Here is a 27,872-nt window from a genome sequence, read left to right on the forward strand (position 1 = left end):
ATACGATTATTTTCAAGGATAGAAGCCTTGGTTGTACCGATCCGGCAATATACTCCTATACCAATTCTGTCAATATTACCCCATAGCCTCATTGTATCCGACTGAATAACCCTCACCGACCCAACACTGAGTGAGAACCCCACTTGATCCATAATCCGAATTAACCCGATTAGTATGATCCCTCTGTGGTTTTGACATAATGAGTAAAACAATAATAAAGTCCAACTAATATCATGTGCGTGCAAAATCCTATTTGTGCATGTACTGCCTATTCCCATCACATATATACATTTGCATTTTCGTTTTTCAGAAGAATAGTTTTTGAATTGGCTTTTAGAATAATCATTGGCTAACTTCTTCCTTAATCCTTACATAGTTCCATATATTTAGGTTCACTGACATTAAATTTGACTATTGACAAAATCTTATACTATTTTGAAATATTTATTTTAATTTTAATTAATTGATCTACTTTTAAAAAAATTCTATATTTTAATATGCAAGTAATTTAGAATAATTGGAGACTTTAAAATCGCTCAAAAAGTTTGTCTTTTGACCCGGGAAGTGGGTAACACTAACCACAAGGAGATTTAAGCATCAAAATATATCAACATTGAACGGATCATTTTTTCGTTTTATTCGTGTATCAATTTTTCTTTATAAGACAAACTGCACAATCGATTAAATGAGATTATTGTATCCGCAATATTTGATGGCAAAGTAAAGAAACTATTTTATTTACAATCTAAATCAGTATTGATAAATTAATTTGAGCTACAATCTGGATTCATGAGAATCTGAGAAAGTGAATCAAACTCTAGTGTATCTTGATACATGTTTTATCTGATAGTTGAAAAATAATCATGCAAGACACTTGAAAAACTCTAGTGCATCTTGAAGTTGAGCGAAATCGTATCAGAACCGGTTTTTTATTTGATGCAACTATCTAAACACAATATTCACTACTCATGAACTTTCAAGTTGAACGAATTGAATGACTCCTGCAAAATTAAAACCGTCATCAATGTAACACAAACTCACAAAATAAGTTCATCATTACTTCATCGGTAATTCTTGTGGTTAAACACAAATAAAAATTAAGCGCTTCTTGTCAAGAGTACAAGGACAAAATAAGTATGATCAGAGATGTACAATAGTTGACGAATGAATTAAGTAGAGCAAAAACCATCAAATTAAAACCATGTATATATGACAATTCAACTTTTCAATAGGTAACTCAAGATGAATGCGTGTCTTTCTTAAGACTATTAAATCTACTGTCAATAACTCAAATTTTCCGGTATTCCACCCAAATAACTTTCTCCTAACGCATGTAAAATAAAGAATAAAGAACTCATATGAAATGTAATTTGAGTTTTCGCTACAATATATAGTGGATAAAGGATTGAAATACCTTGTAAAAAGGTCGATCAAAGTCTTTTACAACACATTAAATCTATATTATAAGCACTGACCTGCACATTCATGAAAAAAAAAATAGTCTTACGAAAATCAAAACATCAATATCAACATTATCAATTTATCATGCATAGAAACGTGAAAATATAAATAATAATGGAACATTAGGGGGATGATAGTAAACATCATCTAACTATTTATAATGATCGGTGTTGATGAATTTTATGTGTTGTAGGAGTTAGGAGTTAGGACTCAAATATATTTTGGAGTAATAATATTATTCAAATAAGCAAGCATATAGCTTGGTTCCTACGTTTCTAGGCTTCCATATTTTGTTGGAGCTAGTGTTTGATCCATAATCTAATTCATAAAATTATTAAATTTATTCTTATTGAGTTTTACGAAGTTTTAGTCTGACTTAAAAACGAACTAATAATTTTGAGTCTTGATACAATCTTATCCTACATTTACTTCATTATCTATTTAACTTATTTAATTAATTTTGTAATTTTAAAAACTTGGACTGTCTATATGTAATTATAATTTAAATTTAAATATGGACTAATCTTTATTTTATACACATAATTTATTCAACAAAAGCAATAACCAATGAAATCGCTCCAAAAGTTCCTCTTTTAAGTGTATATACTAGATTTAATGCCCGTGCGATGCACGGGCCTATTTGTAATATCCTATGAGTCATTTGCTTTTGCTTTCATCGTATGATGTTTCAGATCTTTCATTTGAATAAAGTGCCTAACTTAAGGCCCAGTTCTTTTCGGCTGAAAATAATTGAACTGAACTGAATTGACCTGAACTAAGCTGAATTAAATAGAACTGAACTGAACTAAACTAAACTAAACTGAAATATGCTAAAATTTAGTCCAAAAGAATAGGGCCTAAGATACACATTGAATGACTAAAGATTAAAAACAACTAAGAAAAACCAAGTAATTGCCTCTAATTTTTTTTTTTTTTTTGAAACCCAAAAGGGGTAAATATATTACTCGATCGAAATATTGCGACTTACTACATCAGGTAACTTGTCTAGCCAAACAACACGTCCCGAGACTACTGGTAACGCATGAGCCAAAGCGTGAGCTACCTCATTGTTTTTACGAGATACAGAAGAAAAAACAATCGAACCAAAAGAGGAACAAAGACGCAAAATATCGTCCAAAACAAGTCCAAAAACACTTCGACCCGTTTTCCTTGACTTCCGTCCGTCTATAACTTGAGAGCAATCACTTTCAACAATCACCGCATCATGACCTGCCTTGACCGCTTCTTCAAGGCCTTCGAGAACTGCTACCGCTTCAGCAACATGGGCTTCCCACACTTCCAATCTCCGCGCTGCCATGCTTCAAAGTACCTTCCCCGCACTATCCCTACACACCCCACCTATCCCCACACCGACGCCTTCCTTAACTCCCGCATCCACATTCAATTTTACCCAACCTTCACCCGGAGCCATCCACCCCCTACCGTGCTCATTCTTCTACTCCTCTGCTTTGGCCTCCTTCCGTTTGAACTGTGCCACCCTATCCCCTCTACCTCTTCCAAAACCAACGAACCCGTCTAACCACCCTCTCAATCTCTCCCTTCTCCCCCTCAAAAACCGCCTGATTTCGCATCTCCCACAGAGCCCAGCACCCAACCATCAACAACCCATAATCCCTCTTGTCCATCTCCCTCCAACAACCTTCCACAAAGTCCCTTATCCCGCCTAGCCCCGCGGTCTCCTCAACCTGCACCCCCAGCCTGTCCCAAACCTCACTAGCAAAGCCACAGTCACGAAACAAATGAATACTTGACTCGACTTGACACTGACACAAAGGACACAAGACATCCTCCCTCCCGACCCGAAAAGATAAATTTACCTTGGTTGCTAGCGCGTCGTTGCACAGCTGCCAGAAGAATAGCTTGATCCGTGGCCACACTTGAACTTTCCAAAGGTTATTCCATATCCATTTACTTCGTTCCCATGTCGATGGCTCAGAATCGATCTCAAACCCCACTAACAACTTATAGGCGGACCGAACAGAATACTCACCATCCCTCTCCGCAGCCCAATACCACATATCGTCATGGTCCGCTTCACTGAGTCGAATATTACGCACACGTTCCCTCTCAAACGGTAGCAAATACATCGACAACTTCTCCTCACTCCACGCCCCTCTACCCGTGTCCATAAGCTCAGCCACCTTCATTCCCTCGTTCGCCCCAAAACACGGTGACAGAACCTTCCCCGTCTGAGTATGCGGTACCCACTGATCACCCCAAACCAATGTGTCTAAGCCATTACCAATCCGTCGACGTAGGCCATGTAACAACCCCTCCCTTGCCCCTAAAATGCTCCGCCATGTATAGCTTGGATTATGTCCCAGGTTCGCCGTTAAAAAATTATGCCTCGCATCAACTGAGCCCACAGACAATCCGGGGATGTTAACAAACGCCATGCTTGCTTGCCTAGAAGAGCTTGGTTCGATTTGAGAAAATCTCGAAATCCCATTCCCCCTACACATTTTGGTTTACACATTTGATTCCACGAAACCCAAGAAATGCCCTTCTTCCCCTCCTCATGACCCCACCACAACCTCGATATCATTCTCCGAAGATCGTCACAAAAAGCAGCTGGAAGTTTAAAAATACTCATCACATAGGTAGGGAGCGAATTGGCCACAGCCTTTATAAGTATCTCCCTACCAGCCTTCGACAATATCTTCCCTCGTCACCCTTGAAGCCGCTTAAGCGACTTATTTCGGACTATATCGGTGATCGGCTTTTAGACCGACCAATAACAGTCGGTAGGCCCAAATAGCGCTCCTGCTCATCAACCTTTCGAACCCCCAACAGCCCCGCAACTCTCGCCTGTCTCTCATCCGACACTCCACGGCTAAAAGACACAGTTGTCTTATCCAAGCTAACCAGCTGACCCGAAGCAAATTCATAATCACGTAAAATCTCTTTCACCTTCACGGCCTCCTCTTCACCCGCCTTGAGGAAAAAAATGCTATCATCCGCAAATAGAAGGTGAGAAATTACCGGTGCTTGTGGCGCAATGCGGATGCCATGAAGCGAGCCATCCTCCACTGATTTCCTTAGCATATTTGATAGGACTTCGGCACAGAGAATAAACAGATATGGCGATAAAGGATCCCCCTGTCGGAGGCCTCTACCTGGCTGAAAGAACTCCTTAACATTACCGTTTATCAACACAGCTGACTCAACCGTCGTCACACACATCATAACCCGGTTAACCCAATGCCCATCGAATCCCATAACACGCAGCAAATGGCCCAAAAAGTCCCATTCGACCCTGTCGTACGCCTTCGCCATATCAAGTTTTATAGCCATATGCCCCTCCCTGCTCTTCGAATTTTTCATATGGTGAAACAATTCAAAAGCGATGAGCACGTTATCCGAAATCAATCTTTCCGGGGTGAAAGCACTTTGGTTAACGGAGACAATATCAGACAAGAAAACCTTCAGGCGGTTCGCGAGAATCTTCGACACCAATTTATAAATGACATTGCATAGACTGATCGGGCGATAATCACTAACCTTATCTGGAGCTTTTTTCTTCGGAATCAAGACAATATGCGTATGATTCACCTCATCCGGCATTGGAGCACCATCCAATATTCCCAGCACCGTGCTAGTAACCAGTGGACCAACGATATGTCAATATGTCTGATAGAACAAACAATTCATCCCATGCGGGCCTGGAGCTTTCAATGGGTGCATTTGATTAAGAGCTTCAAGAACATCCTCCTCGCGATAAGGCTGCCTCAACGTTCGGTTCATCTCATCATTGACCCGACCCTCCATACCATCCAGCACGTCCCCGAAATCGCGCCTAGGAGCCGCTGTGAAGAGATCCTTTTAAATAGGCCGTAGCAACCCCCGCAACCGCCTCATCCCCATATCGAACCATCACATTCTCATCAGTAAGTTTATTAATATGGTTCTTTGCTCGTCTCTGTCCCGCCTGCTTGTGGAAGTAACTCGTATTACGGTCACCTTCCTTTAGCCAAAGAGCCCTCGATCTTTGCCTCCAGAACTGCTCCTCTTGCCTACACAACTCAGCCACCTCACCAACGAGCTTCCTCCTCCTTCGTACCTCCTCCACCGACCTCCCCCCCTCATTAAGTCTCTCAATTTGCTTGCGTTTAGTAGCAATCAATTTAACAATCTTCCCTATACTAATCCCCTTCCACGCCTGAAGCTCTTCCGCACTCTCCCTCAAAGCCGTCATCATATCCCATCCCCCGCTCTCGAATCCTCTTCTAACCGCCTCCTCACTCCCAGCTTCACCCACCTAAACCTGCTCAAAACGAAACCGTCTCCTCCCCTTCCCTTCCTCCTCCCGCCTATCCATAACCAGCTTAATGGGTGAATGGTTAGACCATTCCCGACTGAGATGTATGAGTCTCGCATACGGAAACTTGTCAAACCATTCACTATTAGCCATCGCACGATCAATCCTACACTGTCTGTTATCCGCTCCAGCTTGCCCATTATCCCAGGTGAAACTATATCCTTCGTAACGAACATCCACAAGCCCACAATCATCCACCGCTTCCCTGAAATTATTCATCTGCTACTGTGCCCGTTGCCCTCCCTTCATCTCGTTAGCATACAATATTTCATTATAGTCACCAATGCATATCCAAGGTAAAGAAGATTGTCTCCCCAGGATCTGCAACAGCTACCAAGAAAAATGACGGTCTGCAACCGCAGGCCACCCATAAAACCCAGTCCCTCTCCAGTCCCCTCCCTCTTCCCGAATAATAAAATCCATATAGTGAACTGAAGCTGAAACAAAATCACACTGAATCCCCTTCTTCCACCAAAAAGCGAGCCCACCGGACCTGCCCACACTATCCACCTCCATTCCCTCATACCCTTCAAACTTAGCCCGAACAGTCTGCATCTCACGACCATTGAGTTTCGTCTCGCAAAGAAACACCATGGCCGGGGCCTCCCGTCGAATCAAATGACGGAGCGCACCTACTGCGTCGGGGTGGCCCAAGCCCCGGCAGTTAATACTTAAAAGACTCATTGAGCCCGGCGGGGTTGAGATCTCCCAACCACCGCCTCAGGTTCAATGACGCCCCCGTCTTGTATAGCATGAATCCTCTTGTTCCCCCCAACTAGCTCCTCCTCCACACGCTCCCGTTTTTCCCCCACCTCAGGCATCTCCAACACACCACTTTCCCTGCCTCCCACTCTTTCAGTCCTCACCCACTTCCTTCCCTTGCAACTGCACACCCCTATCCCCGCGTTTCCACTCCTCCCTTGTCCGCCCTTCCTCACTTCACCAGTCCCCTTCCCAGCTGTCCCTATCCCGTCGTTCATTTCCAGAGAGCTCCCCATCCCCATACCCATCTCCACCTCCCTGTCGACCGGAAAAATCCACTCAACATTAGCATCCTCCTCCCTACCTACCTCCTTATCGACACCCCTCACAGAATCCCCCCCTTCTCCACTATCATCACATCCTCTCCCTCTTTGCTCCCTACTCCCCTTGTACGCAACGTCTCCCCATCCCCTTCTTTTCACTCGCATTCTAACAAAGAATGCTCGCAATTTCTCAATAATTCTAGCAACCGCATCTTCCTCACTACGTTTTTTTCTCCGGATCAAACTCATTTGGACAATGGCCAAGCGACCTTTCCACACCCCTCCTTAACAGATTTTCGTAATTTTCCAAGGAGAGGCTCTCAACCACTCCCCATACTGAAGCTCATGCTCCTCGAAAGGGCCCTCCTCGCAATCTTTTTCCCCATGCCCTAATCTTCCACACCCATAGCAGAAAGTAGGCAAGCGCTCATACTTCACCTCGAAAGGCACCTCACGATCACCGCTCATCTTTATATGGATTAGTTTCTTCAATGGCAGCCTAACATCATGGATAATGCGAACACGAATAGCTCTATCCATTTCCGGGTTCGGCCCTAGCTCCATACCCACATACTTCCCCAACATCGCTCCAATTTTCCTCACATTCGACTCATTTCTCCTACCCGAAATGGGAAGGTCATAAACACGAGCCCATAAAGGTAAATGATATAGCGGAAGATCAGTCATCTTACCCGTCATACTCGGCTCGTTGAAGCACCACACGAACTTATCGAAATGCCATGGCTGATTTTCAAGAACACGCTCCTTATCACGCATCACTCCGAATCGAAAGACAAAAGTCTTCTCTTTAGCGTCAATCACATTTCCTATAACAGGTTTCGAAGGATTCCAGAGCTTGATCATTGTCTTAATTGCCGTCTTAACATTGATAGATTTCTGAGCCCAGATTCTTCCCACTAGCATCAAACGCCCACATTCGTCTTCTTCTGTTGTCCCTTCATCCCATAGAAACGATTCCCATCTCTACAATCATCTCCTCCCATCAACCCTTTTCCCTTAGTCGAAGATGTGGCCATTCGATCTCGCTAAACCCTAGCCCTGCACAAAAACGAACCAAAACAAACAAAGCAAACAAAAGAAAGAAAGAAAACCCTAGCAAATCTCACGTAGAAGCGTGAGAAGAGCCTCGAGTCGGAGGAGAAAGCCAAGACCTACACCTAGACCTAGACAGGAACCCTAGGAGAAAACCCTAGAAAAAATTTCATAACAAGTAATTGCCTCTAATTTTAAAAGAACTCCAATGGTATCTTTCATAATATTTTGAGTAAATTAATTAAATTCTTATCTTATTATTTTCCTATTTTGTGAATGCCTTGATAAGAAAAAATACGGAAATTATATGTTTACATTCAACCATTACAAAGACACATAAAACTTGTAGATTATCTTCCATAAAATCAAACTTGTATAAAACTTGTGCAAAAATAGTACTCCCTCATTCATGTTTAGGTAAGTCGGGTTTTCTTCCCCTTTCCTTTTTTGGTAACTTTTGTGTGGTCCAAATTTAATTACATCTGGGATAGAGTGGAATAGAGTGTTTTGTGTGGTCCAAAATCATTTTCTTAATTCTTGTGCAAAATAGAAAGGGAAGGAAATGAGTGAAGAGGAGGAAGTATTTTTTTTCTTTAGTGTTTACCAAGAGTATCCCCTACCGACAGTTGGATCCGATATTTGGGTCAATCTCATTTGGAGTATTGAAGGCAATTTTATGGGTTGACCCCTCCCAAGTTTGGCTTTTTCATTCGTAAGAGTCTGAAATCGAATCTCTGATCACTTATTTAAGAGATGAGAGCCATCACCACTCATACCAGCCAACTTTAATTGTAAAAATAGGATTTTAAAGTAGGACTTAACACTGTGTCTAATATTCTTCGAATGGTGATATACTCCAATATAACAATGTATGGCTATTGTTGTTTATGGATTTGGTGTCTTAATTATCTCGTTGGAAAACTTTTGACATTGCTTGTATCAGTTGTATGTACTCTAATTCTTACGTAACCCATTCTCAAATTGACAATCACACTAAATCACTAATAAATACTCTTAAATCCTAATTTGGACCCAACTTATACATCCGATAAAGATGATGGCTAAAATATGATACTATGTTCATTCTCTTATATATATATATATATATATATATATATATATATATATATATATATATATATATATATAGAGAGAGAGAGAGAGAGAGAGAGAGAGAGAGAGAGTGGTTCTTCTAAGGTCCTTACATCCATTGAGTCCATAAGTCCTTATAAGGGCCTTTGGATGGAAGGGATGGAGGGATGAGATTACATCTCAATGGAGGGCTACAAATCTCCCTCCCTAATCTTCTTCCCTAATTGTGTATAACTCTACCTAATTGTGTACAACTCTTCCACCATTCTAATCTTCCAACTCACTTCCTCATTATTCATTCATTCACACTTCTCTCATACACTCATTCTCTCTCATCTTTCTCTCATTCTCTCAAAAAACAAAAAAACCCAAATCAACAAAAAAAAAAACCAACAAAAAAAAAACCAAAAAAAAAAGAAACAACAACAATTTCATCGACAACCATTCACCACCACCATAACAAACCACCTTTCAACAACCATTCACCACCACCATAACAAACCACCTTTCCACAACCATTCACCACCACCGGACCCACAACAACCGCACCATCGACCATCGACCGCCCACCGCCGCACCATCGACCTCCGCCCACCACCCACACGAAAACCTCCCTCCCTCCACAGACCCGCCACCACCCAACACCACTCTCCTCGCCACCCTCCTCTCCCTCGCCCTATACCACTCCACCACTCTCTCTCGCCCTCCTCCTCTCCCATCGCCAACCGCCACGGTGGTTTCAAGGGTGGCCATTTCCGCGACATCAACAACCACAACCAACCCGACATCCCTCTTTCTCTCCCATTTCCCGCCACCTACAGCCACCCTCACGGCCACCAAGAACCACCACTCGACTCCTCTCCACCCTCGACCTAGATCTGTCCATACCCATACCCAAACCAACCCGCAACCCCTTCAAAAATGAAGCCCTAAACCGGGTCACAAAAGTCCTCATATTCGTTCAAATTTCAAGTTTAAAATTTCAGATTTGTGTTTTTTTTTTTTTTTTTTTAAAAAAAATTCGGTTGGTTTTTTGTTTTATTATTGTTATTTGGTTTTTATTATTGTTATTTGGTTTTTATTATTGGTATTTGGTTATTTGTTATTATTGTTATTATTGTTATTTGGTTTTTATTATTGTTATTCAAGTTTTTTGTTTATTGTTTTTTGTTTATTGTTCTTTGTTTTTTGTTTTATTTGTATTTTAGTTTTTTGTTTTATTTACGGTTTTTGTTAGATTTACGGGTTTTTTGTTAGATTTATGCATATAATTTGTTATTCTCATGAGTCATTCACCAACATTTTATTTTTGTATATAATTTGTTAATTTAATTGGGTTATACGACTAAAGTTATACAATTTACGACTTAAAACACCAAAGTTATATATTGTTATTGAAGTATTTTTGGACTAAAGTTATACATCTTGTCTATTAAAGTTATACACTGCGTGCATTAGAGTTATACACACGATATTTAAATTTGGTTTTTTTTTATTGTTATTTGGTTTATTTCAGATTTCGGGTTTGGTTGGGTTGTTGGTTTTTTGGTTTTATTATTGTTATTTGGTTTTTTGTTTTTGTTATTATGAGTTTTTTTGGTTTTTGTTATTATTTTTTTTTTTTCATATTTTTCATATTTATTGTTTGATTTTTTTACTATTTACGACTAAAGTTATACATTTTATGACTAAAGTTATACATTTTATGACTAAAGTTATACATTTTATGACCAAAGTTATACAAAAAAAGACTAAAGTTAGACAAAAATTGGACTAAAGTTATACAAAAAACTGGACTAAAATTATACAAAAATGAACCAAAGTTATACAAAAATGAACCAAAGTTATACAAAAATGGACCAAAGTTATACATAAATGGACTAAAGTTATACAAGTATGGACTAAAGTTATACAAAAAAAGGACTGAAGTTATACAAAAATAGACCAAAGTTATAAAAAAAAAGACTAAAGTTATACAAAAATTGGACCAGAGTTATACAAAAATGCACCAGAGTTATACAAAAAATTGGACTAAAGTTATACAAAAAATGAACCAAAGTTATACAAAAAATTGGACTAAAGTTATACAAAAATGAACCAAAGTTATACAAAAACGAACCAAAGTTATACAAAAATGGACCAGAGTTATACAAAAATGCACTAGAGTTATACAAAAAATTGGACTAAAGTTATACAAAAAAATGAACCAAAGTTATACAAAAATGAACCAAAGTTATACAAAAATGGAGGAGTTATACAAAAATGCACTGAGTTATACACAAATGCACGAGTTATACAAAAGTTAGTCCATTTTTGTATAACTTTGGTCCATTTTTGTATAACTTTGGTTCATTTTTGTATAACTGTGGTTCATTTTTGTATAACTCGGTTCATTTTTGTAATAACTTTGTTCATTTTTGTATAACTTTGGTTCATTTTTTGTATAACTTTAGTCCAATTTTTTGTATAACTTTAGTCTTTTTTTGTATAACTTTGGTCTATTTTTGTATAACTTTGGTTCATTTTTGTATAACTTTGGTTCATTTTTGTATAACTTTGGTCCATTTTTGTATAACTCTGATGCATTTTTGTATAACTTTGGTTCATTTTTGTATAACTTTGGTTCATTTTTTGTATAACTTTAGTCCAATTTTTTGTATAACTTTAGTCCAATTTTTGTTTAACTTTAGTCTTTTTTTTGTATAACTTTGGTCTATTTTTGTATAACTTTGGTTCATTTTTGTATTACTTTACTCCATTTTTGTCTTAGATGAAAAAAAAGTATCTCACAAAAAAAAAACGAGATTTAAAACACGAAATCTTAAAAAAAACGTATAACAAGAAGAGATTTAAGAAAATGAATAAAAATGAGAACTAACAAAATAAAAGACAACTAAAATAAAATAAAAGACAAAAAAATAATAAATGGAAAAAACAACTAAAAACATACAAATTAATACAAAACGAAAAAAAAAAAAAAAAAAAAAGGTGGCGGCGGTGTGGTGGCGGCGGTGGTGGGTGGTGAGTTGGTGTCGGGTGGGATAGTGGTGGGTGGTGGTGAATGAGGAAGAGAAGAATGAATGATTTATTTGGGTTTTTTGATTTAATTGGATTTTTTGGGTTTTTTGATTTAATTGGATTTTTTGGGTTTTATTAATTTATTTGGGTTTTGGGTTTTTTATTTATTTGGATTTTTTGGGTTTTTATTTTTTGGGGTTTTAGAGAGAAGATGAGTTGTGTGATATGTGAGAGAAGTGGATGAGAGGAAAAGAAGTTATAGTGAATTAGTGATTAATTAGAAGGATTAGTGAAGGAGGAGAGAATGAGTGATATTAATCCATAAACACACTTTTGGAGGTTGATCTTGGCCATCCATCTCCCTCCATCCAATGGCTCATAATAGAACTTATGGACTTAATATATCTATGGACCTTAGTTGATCTCTTCTCTATATATATATATATATATATATATATATATATATATATATATATATATATATATATATATATATGTCATTCTTACTTATTAGGATACTTATTTTTCTCTTCAATTTAGTATTGGACTCTTTATAATCGATTAAAAGTAAAATTATTTGATTTCCTTCAGGATGGATGTGACTTTAGTCGTTTTTTTAGAAAAACACGGGGCCGTCCCGGTAATTTTGGGGGCCCTGTGCGAAATCTTAAAAAGGGGCCCCGAGTACCATTTTTATTAATAGAATAATTTGAAAAATATATTTTTACTATTTTGAGTACTTTTATATGGCTACTTTTTTCTTCATTCCGAAGGAATTTAGTACATAAACAAATTTATTTTCCATTCTTTAACAACAACTACATGGCATAATGGTTAGTTAAATGATAAAGAGCAATACCACCCGAGTTCGATTCCCAAGAATCGAACCCAAGACCATTGGCAATATGTACCATTACTCTTACCACCGAGTCAAGTTGATTATTATGTTAAAAATAAGCGTTAAATTAATTATTAACTAACACGGGTATTTCTTACGATTGGGGCCCCTTCAAGTCGGGGCCCTGTGCGTGTCAAGATTGGCCGCTTGCACGGCCCCTGGGCCGTGCCTGGGAAAACATATACGTAATGATTTCTTTTCTTGGAAAACATTAGGATATAAATATTAAACTATGCCACCAGTTTATGATGAGGGAGTACAAATAGCTAAAGTAGAGTTTATACTCCATAACATGTGTCTGAGTAACATATACGGATGACTACAATGCAAAAAAAATTAACAATATTATTGAAAGTAATACACCAAACTCCTTATTGACCTACAATTGCAAAGATCAATCATAATTATGCCTTCGCAACGCAAGTATAAAGTAGCTTTAAATAGGAGTATGATTGTATTTATAATTATAATTGATCTCGTTGATGATAAAAGGGATGATCCCGAGTTGTAAACATCCAGGTATATCGTATCTACCTTTTTTTTTTCTTTTTTTTTTTCTTTTTTTTATGTAGCACTACAAAGCTTTTAAAGTATAATAGAACTTCTATTTTAATGGAGGATAGTGTCTTAGATGATCGAAGTAGAATCGTTTTACTAAAGTCCTCCTGAACCCCTAAATCATCGGCTAATTTCTGCACGAAAACCCAACATTAAATTCTTTTCGTTAGGATATTGTAAATAGTCACACAAAACCTGATAATCAAGAATCATGAAATAAACATGAAGAAACGAAAACTAAAAGTTAAAGTGCCGCTCATTTTTTCTTATAGTATTGTGCCACTCATAAAAGTAATACGGAACCAAAATAATGCTTTTACTTATTTATAAAGACCGTCAACTTATTTAAAATAATACATAAAGAAATCTATTATGATTAGTTGAGCCCATATAAGTATGTATACAATAAGATTCAAGAAGGTTGCAAATAGGCAACGTAAAACTTAGGTGTTGGTTTATCATGATAAAACTTCATGCATACCGTACCACCAATATGCGGCCAAACTGTAGGACATAAGTTTGATATCATATGTTAGTAAGTAAATATAGCAATAAAATAGATTACTTCAAATTTGTAAAATTGCTTTCTCAAAATAAAAATCATTAGAGCAGAGGAATTGTAAAATTGCTTTCTCAAAATAAAAATCATTAAAGCAGAGGAAAACGACAAAAGATCTCATGTTTGAGATTTTAAATGCTAAAAATTACCAACAAAAAAATCTGCATAAGGCATGGATGAAGAATTGATACCGAATTTTGAGATTACTTTCATGTCTAATATGCAGGTCGGAGTATTGTGAGATTGCTTGATATTCTTCATGGATCTCACATTAAGTAAGAACAATTAGATTCACAAATGTAATAATTGCAACAAACAAAACAACACGATTGCAGACAAATAAATAAATTGCAATGAAACAAAGAGGAAAGTAAGAAAGAATAGAATTAGACAGAAAAAAGTATGCTTGGTAGGATATCATCATACCGCTTTATATATTGTGATATATTTCGGTACTATCTTTCCAGTTTGAACATCTCTCAAACTCTATTGCATAAATACTTTATTTTAAAAATTATTAAGATATAGATTTATTTGCGGTAGTTTGTAAAAGTTGGAGACTTTATAATCCCTCGAAAAAAGCTTACTTTAATAATATAGATAGATAGATAGATATTGATATTAATATATTTAATTAAAGTCAAAATTTTGAAACTTTAACCTGAAAGTTAAACATATACAGTATGGTGAAGAGGAGGGACTATAAGATTCATACTGATCCCAATCTCGATCCACCCATGATATCATGCAAATTTACAGGTTATGGTTTGTCGGGCAGAGTGTTTGAACCAATTGAAAATTATAGTGAATTTGTTCTCAAGGCAAATTTAGACAATGGTTGATTGAATAAAATATTGTGCATCTGTCGCCTTTGAATTTCCCATATTAGGCCATTAGGGATATGGGAGGTAAGATGCTCTCAATTTCCTAAAAGAAACGGAGAGGTCTATTTTCTCTCACGTCATCCTTTTTCTAAAATATTTTTTTCACTTCACATCATCATTTCAATACTTTTTATAATCGAGCAAATTAGATTGCGCAGAATAAAATTTGGAGTCTGGACCATTGATTGAAAGTGAACCACAAGAAAATAAAGAGGATATGTTGGGTATTTGATGTTGATGATGACAAACCAAATGTTACTAATGTTTTCGCTTAAGTTTACATAATAGGAATTATCGATTTGTTGTTTACTTAATAGGAATTATCGATTTGTTGATTCAAGACGATTGAAGCGTTGGATGAAGACCGCCTTGTATTTAATTTGGGTCATCAGTATTGAGATAGAAAATATTGAGTTTGCCATGCCAAGGCAACAGTGTCGCCCACTGTTGCTGTCCTAGACGTAAACCATGCTTTTTAAAGATGTCTTTTAAATTGTTGAACAAGTTTGTGAGGAATCCTAACCAACTATTCTGATTAGTTGGTTTAGTTGGTAACTTGTAAGCTTTGCCCAAATTGGTTAAATGCTTTAAGATTGATCTTTTGAAAGCACTTTTAAAGCCTTCATTTCTTGTCGAAGTCACATGTGTGACTCTCCAAAAGGAAAAGAAATAAACTTTTTAAAGCTTGCTTTTCTCATTAACCATTTTGGTTTTTTTTTTTGGTGTTGACCAGGAGTATCCCCTACCGACAGCTGGGGCAATCTCCTTCGGGGTACTGAAGGCAATTTAATGGGTTGACCCCTCCCAAGTTTGGCTTTTTCATTCGCAAGAGTTAGGAATCGAACCCGTGACCACTTGTTTAAGAGATGAGAGCCCTTACCACTATTAACCATTTTGGTGCAAGTACAAAAGTTCAAATCTGAAATCTTTTGTCACATCTTACTTGTCTTTGGATTGACTTTCAAACTTGAATTCTTTTTATTAAAAAGATTCCTCCTTTTCATCTATAAAAGGATTGATTCTTCCTTTGAGAAAAATACATTTCACATAGCAAAAATCTGAGAAAGAGATAGAAAACATTTGCAAAAACTCTTAATATTTTCAAGTGTCTAAAACCTTTTAGTTGCAAACTTTTCTTATTTCTTATAAGTCTCAAAATGGTTTATTCGTCTAGTATGACATAGCTCAATATCTTCTTTCTCTTAGTTAGATCGACATTGAGTCTCTCGCGTTCTTAAGTGAAAAAACTAGAGACATTTGATCTTATAACTACTTGAGAATTAGATGAGCTTTAGAAACGGAGTAGTTTCTTAAATAGCACAAACGGAGTAGATTGTGGGGAAATCTCGTTGTAATAGAATAATTGTAATTAGAGTTAACTACGTTATCAAATTATTAATGAGAACTAGATTGGACGTAGGCCTATAGAGTGTAGGCCGAACCAATTCAAAACCGATTGTGTTGATCTTATTTCGTTCATTCTTTTCATTTTGCAATTTTAGTTTGTCGTTTTCATTTTCTTCAAAGCAATGGTCTACTATACTGTCACGTTGGTACGTTGTTTACAGTTTTTACAAAGACAACAAGTTACAGTCTGTTACACTGTTGCCTCAATCATAACCAACGACACTTCTTTTAATCTTCATTTAAAAGAGATTGTGTTAGGTATTTGAGATATCATTTCATTTAACTAACTTAAATCAATTAAGTTAAGTTAAAAATTTTAAAAAGTACCTAATTCACCCCCTCCCCCTCTTAGGTACTTTGGGATCCTAAACTCCTCAAGATCCTAATGCAAGATATGGTGGGTTGAAGAACGTCACTAAATGGCTTTAATTAGACATACATCCGTCATTTTGACTCAGATTTCTGGGATGGTCTTAGATGGCCAGTTTACAGATTAATGCATACTCAGGACGACCTCCCAAGATGACTTCCCAGAATGTTTGGGAACAGCCAACAGGAATCATCAATTTGAAAGCCACAAATGGCAACAGCATACAGATTATAAGAGTTCTATTTATCATCGATAGCCAACAAGCCAAACAGCTATTGACACGCAGCAAGTCAAACAGCAATTACAAGGTGTTTGGTTGAGTGTTTTGGATTGAATTGGAATGGAATGGGTTTTATCAATTCCACTGTTTGATGAGGTATATTGAAATGGAGCCGATACTTGATAAACGCTAAATCAATTAGAATCTCATGCTTGACTCTCCAAACCAAGTTTCAAACTCTATTCCCCCTACACCTACAGTGGGAAAGATATCCAAGTATCTAACCAAACAAGTACATGTGCAATGGGGTTCTAACTTCATACCTCAATAGTATCACATTCCAAGCATTCCATACCACCATTTTTTAGCCAAACGACCTCTTAACTCTGTTTATTTATTTGAATCTGATATGGCTGAGTTGTGAATGTTTGACAGTATTCCCAAATCTCTGTTTTTTGTTTAACTACTCTGTATATACAGTTGCCAATAAAACAGGAGTAAGAGACAATGTATACCCTCACCAGGAAAAAACTATACTCATGCTATACAAGGGAGAAGTTCAATAATGCAGATGGACAAGGGGATCCAAAGCAACCTCTGAAGCGAAAAAAAAAAAAAAATGGGAGAAACCAACACACCTCATCCAAGTAATTTCCTGCCATCCACAATACGGTTGCCAGTTGTTAGGTGTGGCCTCCACTAGTGTCTCTATATTGTAGCCAACGATGAAAATCAGGATGACTGATATAAGAGAAATTGGGGATCAACTGATGTGATGTGCTTTTTGCATGATCCAATCACCTCCATGTTTTCAAATCATGTCCTCCTAAATAACTTGTAAAACTGAATAGATGCAAAAATATAGTGTGATTCAGTTTCATTGTCAGGACTCAAGAGAGGAAAAGTGCTTGAATTATTCCTCAAGCGGTGGAGTACATATGAACCAAGGATCGCACCCATTCAATTACACACGTCACTAAATGTCTTAACATGAGTAGCTGATTTTCATTTTCTATGGAGTATTTTGTCAAAAGCTACCTAAGATTTGTCTCATTTGCAAATACACTACCTATCATTTAATTTTTTGCAAGACACTACCTTTAATTTTTAAAATTTTGTTGAAAACCACCAAAATCCATTATCCGGCCAAATTTTGGTCAGACTCCGGCATTTACTTTGTTTACTCTTTTTATCGCGTGGGAGCCGTCTTTTTTTAACCTTTCATTCTGTTTTCTCTTGAAAAAATTCAACACCCTCTCTTCCCTCCTCTTTCTTGTCCTGATTTAACCCCTTTTCTTTCTCTCTCTTCTCATTCACAACCATCTTCTTCTTTTACTCCCCTTATATATATATTTCTTCTTATCTCCTTCATCTCCATTTCTGATTTTACCCAATGTCAAGTACCTTAATAAGATCCACGCAAACTTGAACTAGAAGAAAGGTATGCAACTGTGGCATCCATGTTGTACTTAAAACATCTTGAAGTTTCGTGTCATGAGAAAGTTAATCAACTTAAGCAAGGAGTTAAGGAGAAGATGGATTTGAAGGAGCTTGAGCTGAAATGTGATGAGATGAAGATTTGCGTTGGAGATGTTAAGGTCATAGACGAAGAAAACTAAGATATTCATAGGATTGGTGTTTTCAATATTGTTTGCTATGTATTTTAATGTTGGCTAATGTACACTTCAAATAGATTTTATATTAGGTTATTTTGACATAAAATGCAATGTAATGTACTCAAATACAAGCTCTTTTTAATTGCGGGAGGAGACAGATGCTCTAATGTATGTAGGGGACATCAGGTGTGGCCTGTGGATGGCGGAAGCAGTGGCAGAAACAGGGATGGGCCGGTCGGATATAAAGGTTGTGAAATATCGGCTGAAGAGAATGGAGGAGAAAGGAGGAGTTTCTGGTGGGAAGGTCGGGGTTGGGGAGTGGTCAAAGATGGGAGAGTGGTCGGCCGCTGGGTTGGGTTGCTTCAGAGAGGAGGAGGGGGGAGAGGGGAGGGGGGGGGGGTGTTCTGGTGAGGAAGCAGGAAGTTAGGGTGGGTACGGATGGGGATGTTGGTGATCTGATTGGTTAGTAATTAAGAAGCATACTAAATTAGTGGTTCATAAATCAGCATAAGGGGTTTGGGTTTACAGATGGCATTTTTTTGCAACTGCTAAAAATTATGACAACTTAGCAATATTAACATAACAAAACTACAACATAGAAACAGTTTAGTAAGCGCATACGGCGAGATTAATCGTAAAAGGTGCAAGGCGTACTAAGGTGACAAGGGTCCTTAGTTTAAAAAAAGTGCGCCTTGGATGAGGCACTAGCCAAAACGCCTTTGTGCATTTTAGGTGCGCCTTTTAGATAAGGCTCGCCTGACCAGGCTCACTAGTATGCATTCTATGCAATTTCCATAAATTTTTCTTCTAGATCTTAATTATGTCATTTCTTTTCCCCATTAATCCTAATTTTTACTCTTTTACATGGTAAAATGGGTATTGATGCCCAAAATTTTATTTGAAAAATACAAATTTGATAAAAAAAAAAAAAAAAAAAAAAATGGAACGCCTCGAGTGCCTTCGCCTTGTCGCCTCTTCAAACTAAACAAGGGTCCCATAACAAAGACGGCATGAAGGAAACTCACGGCTTTATAGACAAATTTGTATTTCAATCTAAAGTAGATATAGAACTGTGCAATAATACCGTTTTTACTTCTAAAGAGGGATCCTCTAACATACGGATGATGGGGCAAAGGGAAAAATAAAAGGACAAAGATATGAAATGTGCATTGTATTGCATCGCTTGTTATATACTCTGTATAGTATATCTGAACAGGGAAAGTCGTAAGATCATGCCACTATTAAGAAATCATATGAGAAGTGAATAAAAGATCAAGGAAACGCAGGAAAATTGTGAATATATGCTAACCTCATTCTCCATCATCTCACATTACTTAAGTCAAGAGATGCACAATGCGACATTGTTAAGATCTCATTCAAAAAAGCAAAACAAGATCCCTGAAGCAACAGCTGATCAATAAGCAACAGATGTCTTATCAATAAGCACTCATTTGAGGTGCACCAATCAAACATAAGCAGGAGGAACAGGTATAGCATGATTTCCATTTCCAAGGGATCCAAGAATTTTCACTATCTTCAATTTAGAACTTAGGAGCATGATGAAATAGACCAAATAGCTCAGCAAACTGCTTGAGCCCCTTTTAAATTGTGAAGTGGCAGACAAATATTGCACCCGTCGTCAAAAATCTGACAAAAACTCCTCTTTATAAAACTGCCTAAACATAACCCCCTGCCCAAGTGCCCATGCCAAAGACGCTTCGCAGGTTAAGCGTATATTGAATGCGGTGATTAAATCGATGTGTGTAATCCTGAACACAACGGAAAAAATCAAAGCAGCACAAAGTAATAGATCCAGCTAATCAATTTTCTGGATGGAAAGAAAAAGTCCGATCCAGCTGCGGTATGAAGCATTTTCACGGGTTATTCGCTTAAGCAGCCACCTCAATATCCATATTGGTCCTGGCTGGGATACGTTTTTCTGAAGATGATAAACCCACAGCCACATTATTTAATGCTATGCTTTTCTGTATTTGTGAAGCTTCAGTCGGCATTCCAGCCTTTACCAAACATGATAATAAACATTTTACAGTAATATAATCCGGGATACATTTAAGTGCTTGCATATGATTGAAAATTTTAATTGCTTCCATCATTCTCCCCTTCATACAGTGCCCAATAATAAGAATTGTAAAAGTATACTTATCAGGCTTGCATCTTATGTCATCCATTTCGGCCACCAGCAAATTTGCCTCATCTACCTTTCCAGCTTTGCAGAGCCCATCAATGATTGGATTGTAAATAAAAGCTTGAGGAGTAATATTCCTCGACTTCAATTGTCCAAGTAAATTGCATGCCTCATTCAATCTATTTTCCTTGCATAAGGCGAAAATAAGAATAGAAAATGTGTACCCATTTGGAGACAATTTCATATGTATCATTTCATTCAAAACCTTCAAACTCTCGTCCACTAGTCCAATCCGACAGTAACCATGGATGCGAGAAGTGAAGGTAATAACATCAGGCTGAAGCTTAAGAGAAATCATCTTTTCATACATAGCAGACGCCTTGAAGCTATGTCCCCCCACCTTGCCAAAACCATCAATAAGAACATTGAGCGTTGTGGTGGTAGGTCTAATACCAATGGTCAACATTTCCTGAAACAGCAAGGAAGCCTCATCCATCCTACCAAGTTTACAGTAACCAGATATCATACACGTATATGTTACAACAGTAGGCGTAATCTCATTCCTCGATCTAGCTTCAAAAACCAACTCTCGAACCTTATCTACCTTCTTCACCTTAAATAATCCATCTATCATAGTGTTATAAGTTATAATGTCTGGTAACAAACCAAAACCTCTAATACCATTGAACAATCTTATCGCCTCATCCACCTTTCCAGTCCTACAAAGGCCTCTAATCAATATATTAAAACTACAAACATCAAAGCAAGATTTCGATACCATCTCCTCACTAAAGAAACTAACAGCGTCATCTACCCTATTACTCCTAACCAAACCACTTAAAAGTACGTTATACAAATACGAATCCACTCCTCCCTCGCGACATTTCACTCCACCAAGCAATTTCCGTGCAACATCAAACCTACCCACTTCCACAAACAAGCCAACCAATTGACCCAAACCCGAACAATCCAATTCACACCCATCAATTATCATCCAATCAACAACAATTTGAGCATTATTATGAAAACCCATCTGACAAAGTGACCTCAACAAGCAATTATAAGTGTCAAAATTATGAATCATGCTAAATCTAACACGGGTTAACTCAAAGAACTTAAATGCCAAGATGGGATTTTTATATTGGTAATCCAATTTCGCAACGACACGAAACACAAGCAGAGGGGTTATAGCTCGACCAAGATAATCCAAATGCAAATTAGAATCCAAGTATTGCGGTTTCAAACAGAAAAGGGTACAAACAAACTTTGTAAACCAAGCATCGCCGCGGGGACAATTGTGATGATGAAATAAACGAGAGAGTGCAAAAAAAGGGTGTGAATTAAAATTGGAAACTAAGCTTCGTACCTTGTGATGGGATTTGAATGGAAATATCATGAGGATTCAGGGGTTTAACTAAGGTTTAGATTGTTTGTTCTTATTTTAAATCATTTTTGCGTGAAATTGATGGTATTTTTTATTGGTTCAAGGAGAAGAAGAATGGGGGGTTAGGAGGTTGTATTAGCGGAGAAACGGCAGAGGAGGGAGAATGGGAGATAGGAAGTGCATTGTCAGAAGGTCGGAAATAAAACGACTTGAAGAGCAAGAAAAAAGGGTGCAAGCCCTGCAGCGTTTGTGTTGGGTGAGTTCACTAACTAAAGCGCCTGCTCTTTCTCGATTTTATTTTTTCACTTGATTGTTCAATTTCTATTCTAATTGATTCAATTCGATTCGATTGATTTAAATTTCTATTGATTCGATCCTTCATTCGCTCCATTCCATTCGGTCATTTCGGCTACTAAACTTGATTAATTTCCACTAAATTCAGCCAATTTCAATTCTGCGAATCTTAAACTTAATAGTTTATATTAATATTATATTAATATTATTATTATTATTATTATTATTATTATTATTATTATTATTATTATTATTATTTTTTATTATTTTATTATTATTTATTATTTTTATTTATTTAGTTATTTGTTATTATTATTATTATTATTATTATTATTATTATTATCAATTTATTATTAATTAATCATCCTCATTATTGTTATTATTATGAATATTATGGTTATTAAAATTAATAATATTCATATTAATATAATTAATACTATTACTATTACTATTACTATTATTATTATTATTATTATGAATATGAATATTAATTAATAATAATATTATTAATAACATTGTTAATTTTAATACTTCTTCTAATAATAATAATAATAATAATAATAATAATAATAATAATAATAATAATAGTAATAATTATAATAATTATAATAATAATAATATTATTATTATTAATATTAATACCTATAATAATAATAATAATAATAATAATAATAATAATAATAATAATAATAATAATAATAATAATAATATTATTTATTATATTTAGTGTTAATATTAATATTAATATTAATATTATTTGATTCAATTCAAACTCTCTAATCGGCTTAGTTTGGTTCAAATTTCACTCCATTCGATTCAATTAATTTCACTCGGCTCCATTCGATTGATTCATCTCGATTCGATTCGGCTCAACTTCATTCGATTCATTTCATTTCGATTCGATTCGATTCGGCTCCATTGATTGATTCGGCTCTAAAAAGCCAAAAAGAACAGGGCCTAAGCAAACGGGTTAACCGGGTCTGCTTAGTTTATTTCGGTTATTATTTTCGGGTCAGTTATTATTATCAAATTAATCAAGCCTATAATAATCTGTGAGTAATAATAAAGAATCGGGTCGAGGATATATTAGATCGAGTCAATTCAGGTTTGGGTCACGTTATTCAGGCCAAATCACTCGACCCGGGTCAATTTTGTCAGGTTTAGTAAGCCGGGTTTCAATTATTTGTGCGTACTAGTTTTGGTGTCTGATCCCGTTCGGATTACCTACATTTACCGTCTAACTTAATATTGTATGAAATTGAATTGTGTTGACTTACCTTATTCTAGTTCGGACTATTACGGAGTACCATTTACGATATATTATTGTACTCCCTCCGATCCACGCAGATGTAAACGTAAGCAAAAAGTGGTTATTTAAGAAAATGTGGAAATGTGAGGGGTAAAGTAGGAAATATTGATTGCGGCCACATGGGTTTAGGTGGAGTAAATAAGTAGTTGGTGAGTGGATGATAAAGTTGTAAATAGGTAGTGGATGTAAGGGTAAGCTTGTCATTTTCCATGCCAAATATGGTATGTTTACATTGATCTGGTTCATCCGTTTTAGGGAAGTGTTTACATCTGTGTGGATCGGAGGAAGTATATCATATCTAACATTATAATTAGGGACGTGCTAAATCCCGCACATCATTTTACTCAATCCCGCACTTAATTCCACCTTATTTCAAAACTACCCCTCTCATTTCTCCCCCTCATCAAACGACAAACGAGAGAGAGAGAAACAAGAGAAGTAAAAAACCCCAAATATTAATTTCACTGCCACCCTCCTCCCTCACCTCCCGCCCTGCGCCGCCGACCACCACACCACACTCTCATCCACGCGACGACCATCACATCACACCCTTATCCTCGCGCCGACAGCCCCATCCCCGGAGTCGACAGTCCCCTCCTTGTAGTCGACAGTCCCCTCCCCGCAGCCGACCACCCCTCCCTGCTCACATCCCCGCCTCCAAGTTTTGACTGTGATTCACCGAGTTTACTGCTTTCGGGTCGAAATAGTAGAAATTGGAGCATTATTTGGTTGGTTTTGCAGGGAAGTGAAGAAATTTGAGATATGCATCAGAAGAACAAGTCTTTACAACGCTGAATCTCGCTAAATCGATTTTTACTAAGCTAGATATCTATTTTTGCCATTACTCGTTTACTGTTTGTAAAGGCATCAACATCACTCGACATTATTCCTTCTTACTGGTATTGATTTTTGCCAGCAAACCTGCAGTCATCTGAAAATAATCGATTCAGCAAAAACGAGTCTTTACAAACAAACAATTCAGCTACTGATTGTCTTTATTTGTCTACTGTTTGTCTTTATTTAATCGATTCATCTGAAAATAATCGATTCACGCTGAACAAGTCTTTACAAACAGTAAATAAGTATTTCTATTTTTCCTATCTTCACACTACTTGGACGAGTGATGTTGATGCCTAATGTCGAAAACGAGTTGTTCTTGTTTGTTTTACAAAACAAACAATTCAGCTACTGATATTGTATAATTTGGGATTACTTGTTGATAGGCTATTTTCACATAGTTATGAGATACTTGGTTTTGTTTTTGTTGTAGAGCTCTATCAGTCCCTTCTGGAAAAATATGTACAATAGATATGTAATACTACGGTTTTATGAGTCTCTGGGTACTCTATCGAGTAGGCCTTACTCTGTCGAGTAAGGGTGTGTTGCATTTTAAATTAGTTTCTGACCTGTTGGGTACTCGATCGAGTAACCTTGATACTCGATCGAGTAAGCGGGCACTCGATCGAGTACCTCAGCTACTCGATCGAGTAGCTCGGTTAGCGGGTGATAATTCGACGGGTTTTGTTAATAACACGGATTAATATATAAATCTTTCCGTCACTTTCATAATACACCTTTACAAACCTAATAACATTAAAAGGGAGATTCAAGTTACGTTCTTCGCATTCATCCGTGTTGTTGACAAATCCCGGAGTTCGAGAGGTCGGATTCCATCGTTCTTTATACCTTTGTAATCCTTGTGTCGAGGGTAAGATCTACATACCAATTTTATAGTATTTCGTTAAGTTTCGTTAAACCCTAGTTTTGGGATTGGGGGTTTTTGTTATGTTTCTTGATTGGTAGCAATTGCATGATTATATGTTAGGAGGAGGATTCGTAGGAGAGGAATTTTGATACAGCTGTTGAGACCGTCTGATTGTGTTGCTGTTCCAGGTAGGGGTGGAACCCGCCACGGAAGGGGATGTGCACATTAATGGGACAGGGTTATCGCTCGGTATGATGAGCGGGGCTTAGGTGGGAACGGCTGCGGTCCCCCACTGGCAGGGCTGGTCTAGTGGACAGTCGGTGATGGAGATGGAGTGGAGTTCCTGATTGTGTATGATTGCTTGAGCTGTGTTGGTTGATGTGTACTGTTGATATATAACTTGTGTAAATAGTACTGACCCCGTTTAAATGTTTTAAAAACTGTGGTGATCCATTCGGGGATGGTGAGCAGTTATTGAGCAGGTATGATATGATGCGTACGGGATAGCTGGGATGAGTCATCACGTTGCAGTTAGAAGTCTTCCGCTGTGTCAGACGATGTCTAGTAGCTTGATAGTTTTATCAGTAGACGGATTGAGTACTTTGTAATTCCTTTGACAGTCTTGGTTTGAGATATGTAATCACTTAAATTATATTAACTATTTAAATATGTTTCTTTATTGTCTTATGATTATCATTGCCTCGGGTAACCGAGATGGTAACATCCTTATACCTGGGGGGTCCTGGTAAGGCACTTGGAGTATGGGGGTGTTACAAAATGGTATCAGAGCGACGATCCTGAAACATGTAACCAATGAACCCAATAAACATAGGGAGTCAAATAAAATGAACCCGGGGTAAAAGTTGTAGGAGCTAATGCAAAGATTTGGGAGACGTCCTAAAGTCGCGAACTCGCCCTACGATTTTGAACCGGTCACTATAGGATATGAGTCGGGATCGTTATGTGTTTACCTTGTGTATTGTGTACCTATGTAGTGATGTGTGGCATGAATCAGTGGATGTATGTATGTTGAGAATGGGGAATGTGTAGAAAAGATGGTGATGATGTGATTTCGTAAGTTATTGATTGAAAGCATGATAGTTGTTTTACGATATGGCATTATAGAAATACGGAAAGAAAATGTGTTTGATTGGAGTTATACATAGAGTTATGTATACATATATGTTGTTGGTAGTGTTGTACGAGTTTATATAGCTGAAAGTTTGAGTAAGAGCATGAATAGTTGGTGGAAAAGATGATAATTGTTGCATGATAATATGATATTTTTTTTATAACTCATGTTGTATGATGGAAGAGATTTTATAAGGTTGTTATGCTAGTAACATGTGAATATGATACTTGATGTCATATACTTGTGATTTTGTTTACGTAAAGTTATATAATAAAAACATGTGGGTAATATGTGATTGGTGAGTTGAATGATATATGTGCATCGAGTTATTTGTTGCTTGGCTTTTGAAGTTAGTAACATGTGGATAGGGATACTGGTTTTATGAGCATCGAGTTGTTTTTGTTTACCCTGTTGCCGTTTAAGTTGTTGGGAAGTAAAATCAAGTAGTTGTGTTTTCGATTATAGGGAGGTTGTCTTTAAACTGTTATAACTTGATATGCATAAATGATTTTAATGTGATTCCAATTATAGGTTATAGCTTGTCCTTTAACGATTCTAACGATAGGTCACACGCCCAAAACGACCAATAAATGAGTGAGTTATGACTGCATTTCTGAAAACCGGACAAATCTTTGCCGAAATGCGTAGGTACTCGATCGAGTAGCCTTGGTACTCGATCGAGTAGGGGGGCACTCGATCGAGTATGTCAGTTACTCGATCGAGTAGCCCTGGTAATTTGTTTTACGTGCTTCTGATCTTCACCTACTCGATCGAGTAAGTGACTTACTCGATCGAGTGTCCTGTACTCGATCTAGTGACCCCTGTTTTGGGTCATATGCTTATCTTTTGAATTCGTTGCATATTATGTTTAATTCAAAATTGTTATTTTGCTTCTTTATGCATTGTTTTACACGTACGTTGGTCTTGACGCGTAAGTTACCCAATCTTGTGGTGTAGTGAGTGGCACCTGTGGTGAGTATGAGTTCGGTGGGAGGACATGAGTTATACGTGGTTGTGATAGATAGTGGAAAAAGAAAAGTAAGATCGTTATGGCTTAATTGAGACATAGAGCATGTTTTCTAAGATGAAATGAGATGAGTGATATGGTTGTGTGTTGAGTAACGTAAAAGTAAGTGAATGTGGGCAAGGGATGATGTGAGTTTATGGAACGTGAGAATGAAAAGATTGAAATGAGGGACGCAAATGGTGGCATCTTGAGATGTGTAAAGAATCATGGAGGGAAATGGTTAGGAGTCGTGTGGGTTAAGAATATCCATAGTGAAAGTTCGTTTTAAAAGGGTGAGAAGAGTAGTATATAGTGAACTTTGTGGAGACATGTCGCGAGGTGGATTTGTAGACAGTGAATGAGTTTCGGAGATTTGGTTTATTAAGAGATGAAACT

General features: G+C 37.1%; 3 protein-coding genes across 6 annotated transcripts; all 3 read right to left on the bottom strand.

Moving 5' to 3' along the window:
- Positions 1–677: 677 nt before the first annotated feature.
- LOC141586863 (uncharacterized) lies at positions 678–22,221 on the bottom strand. Of its 4 annotated transcripts, none has more exons than XM_074408261.1 (3): positions 19,810–22,221; positions 17,523–17,727; positions 678–1,001 (listed from the first exon to the last, which is right to left on the bottom strand). In XM_074408261.1, exon 1 carries the CDS (start codon positions 22,040–22,042, stop codon positions 20,390–20,392), a length of 1,653 nt encoding a protein of 550 aa, XP_074264362.1. In that variant the 5' UTR covers positions 22,043–22,221; the 3' UTR covers positions 678–1,001; positions 17,523–17,727; positions 19,810–20,389. The 4 variants fall into 4 exon arrangements, with proteins under 4 accessions (XP_074264362.1, XP_074264363.1, XP_074264360.1 ...); XM_074408262.1 differs by lacking the exon at positions 678–1,001 and adding an exon at positions 1,257–1,475; XM_074408259.1 differs by lacking the exon at positions 678–1,001 and adding an exon at positions 17,245–17,352.
- On the bottom strand, positions 5,279–5,677 carry LOC141588191 (uncharacterized). Its single transcript, XM_074409646.1, has one exon. The coding sequence runs from the start codon at positions 5,675–5,677 to the stop codon at positions 5,279–5,281; it is 399 nt and encodes a 132-aa protein (XP_074265747.1).
- On the bottom strand, positions 7,111–7,689 carry LOC141588192 (uncharacterized). Its single transcript, XM_074409647.1, has one exon. It carries the CDS (start codon positions 7,687–7,689, stop codon positions 7,111–7,113), a length of 579 nt encoding a protein of 192 aa, XP_074265748.1.
- Positions 22,222–27,872: the final 5,651 nt, after the last annotated feature.

Source organism: Silene latifolia, chromosome 6 (assembly GCF_048544455.1).
Source record: "Silene latifolia isolate original U9 population chromosome 6, ASM4854445v1, whole genome shotgun sequence".
Taxonomy (NCBI): domain Eukaryota; kingdom Viridiplantae; phylum Streptophyta; class Magnoliopsida; order Caryophyllales; family Caryophyllaceae; genus Silene; species Silene latifolia.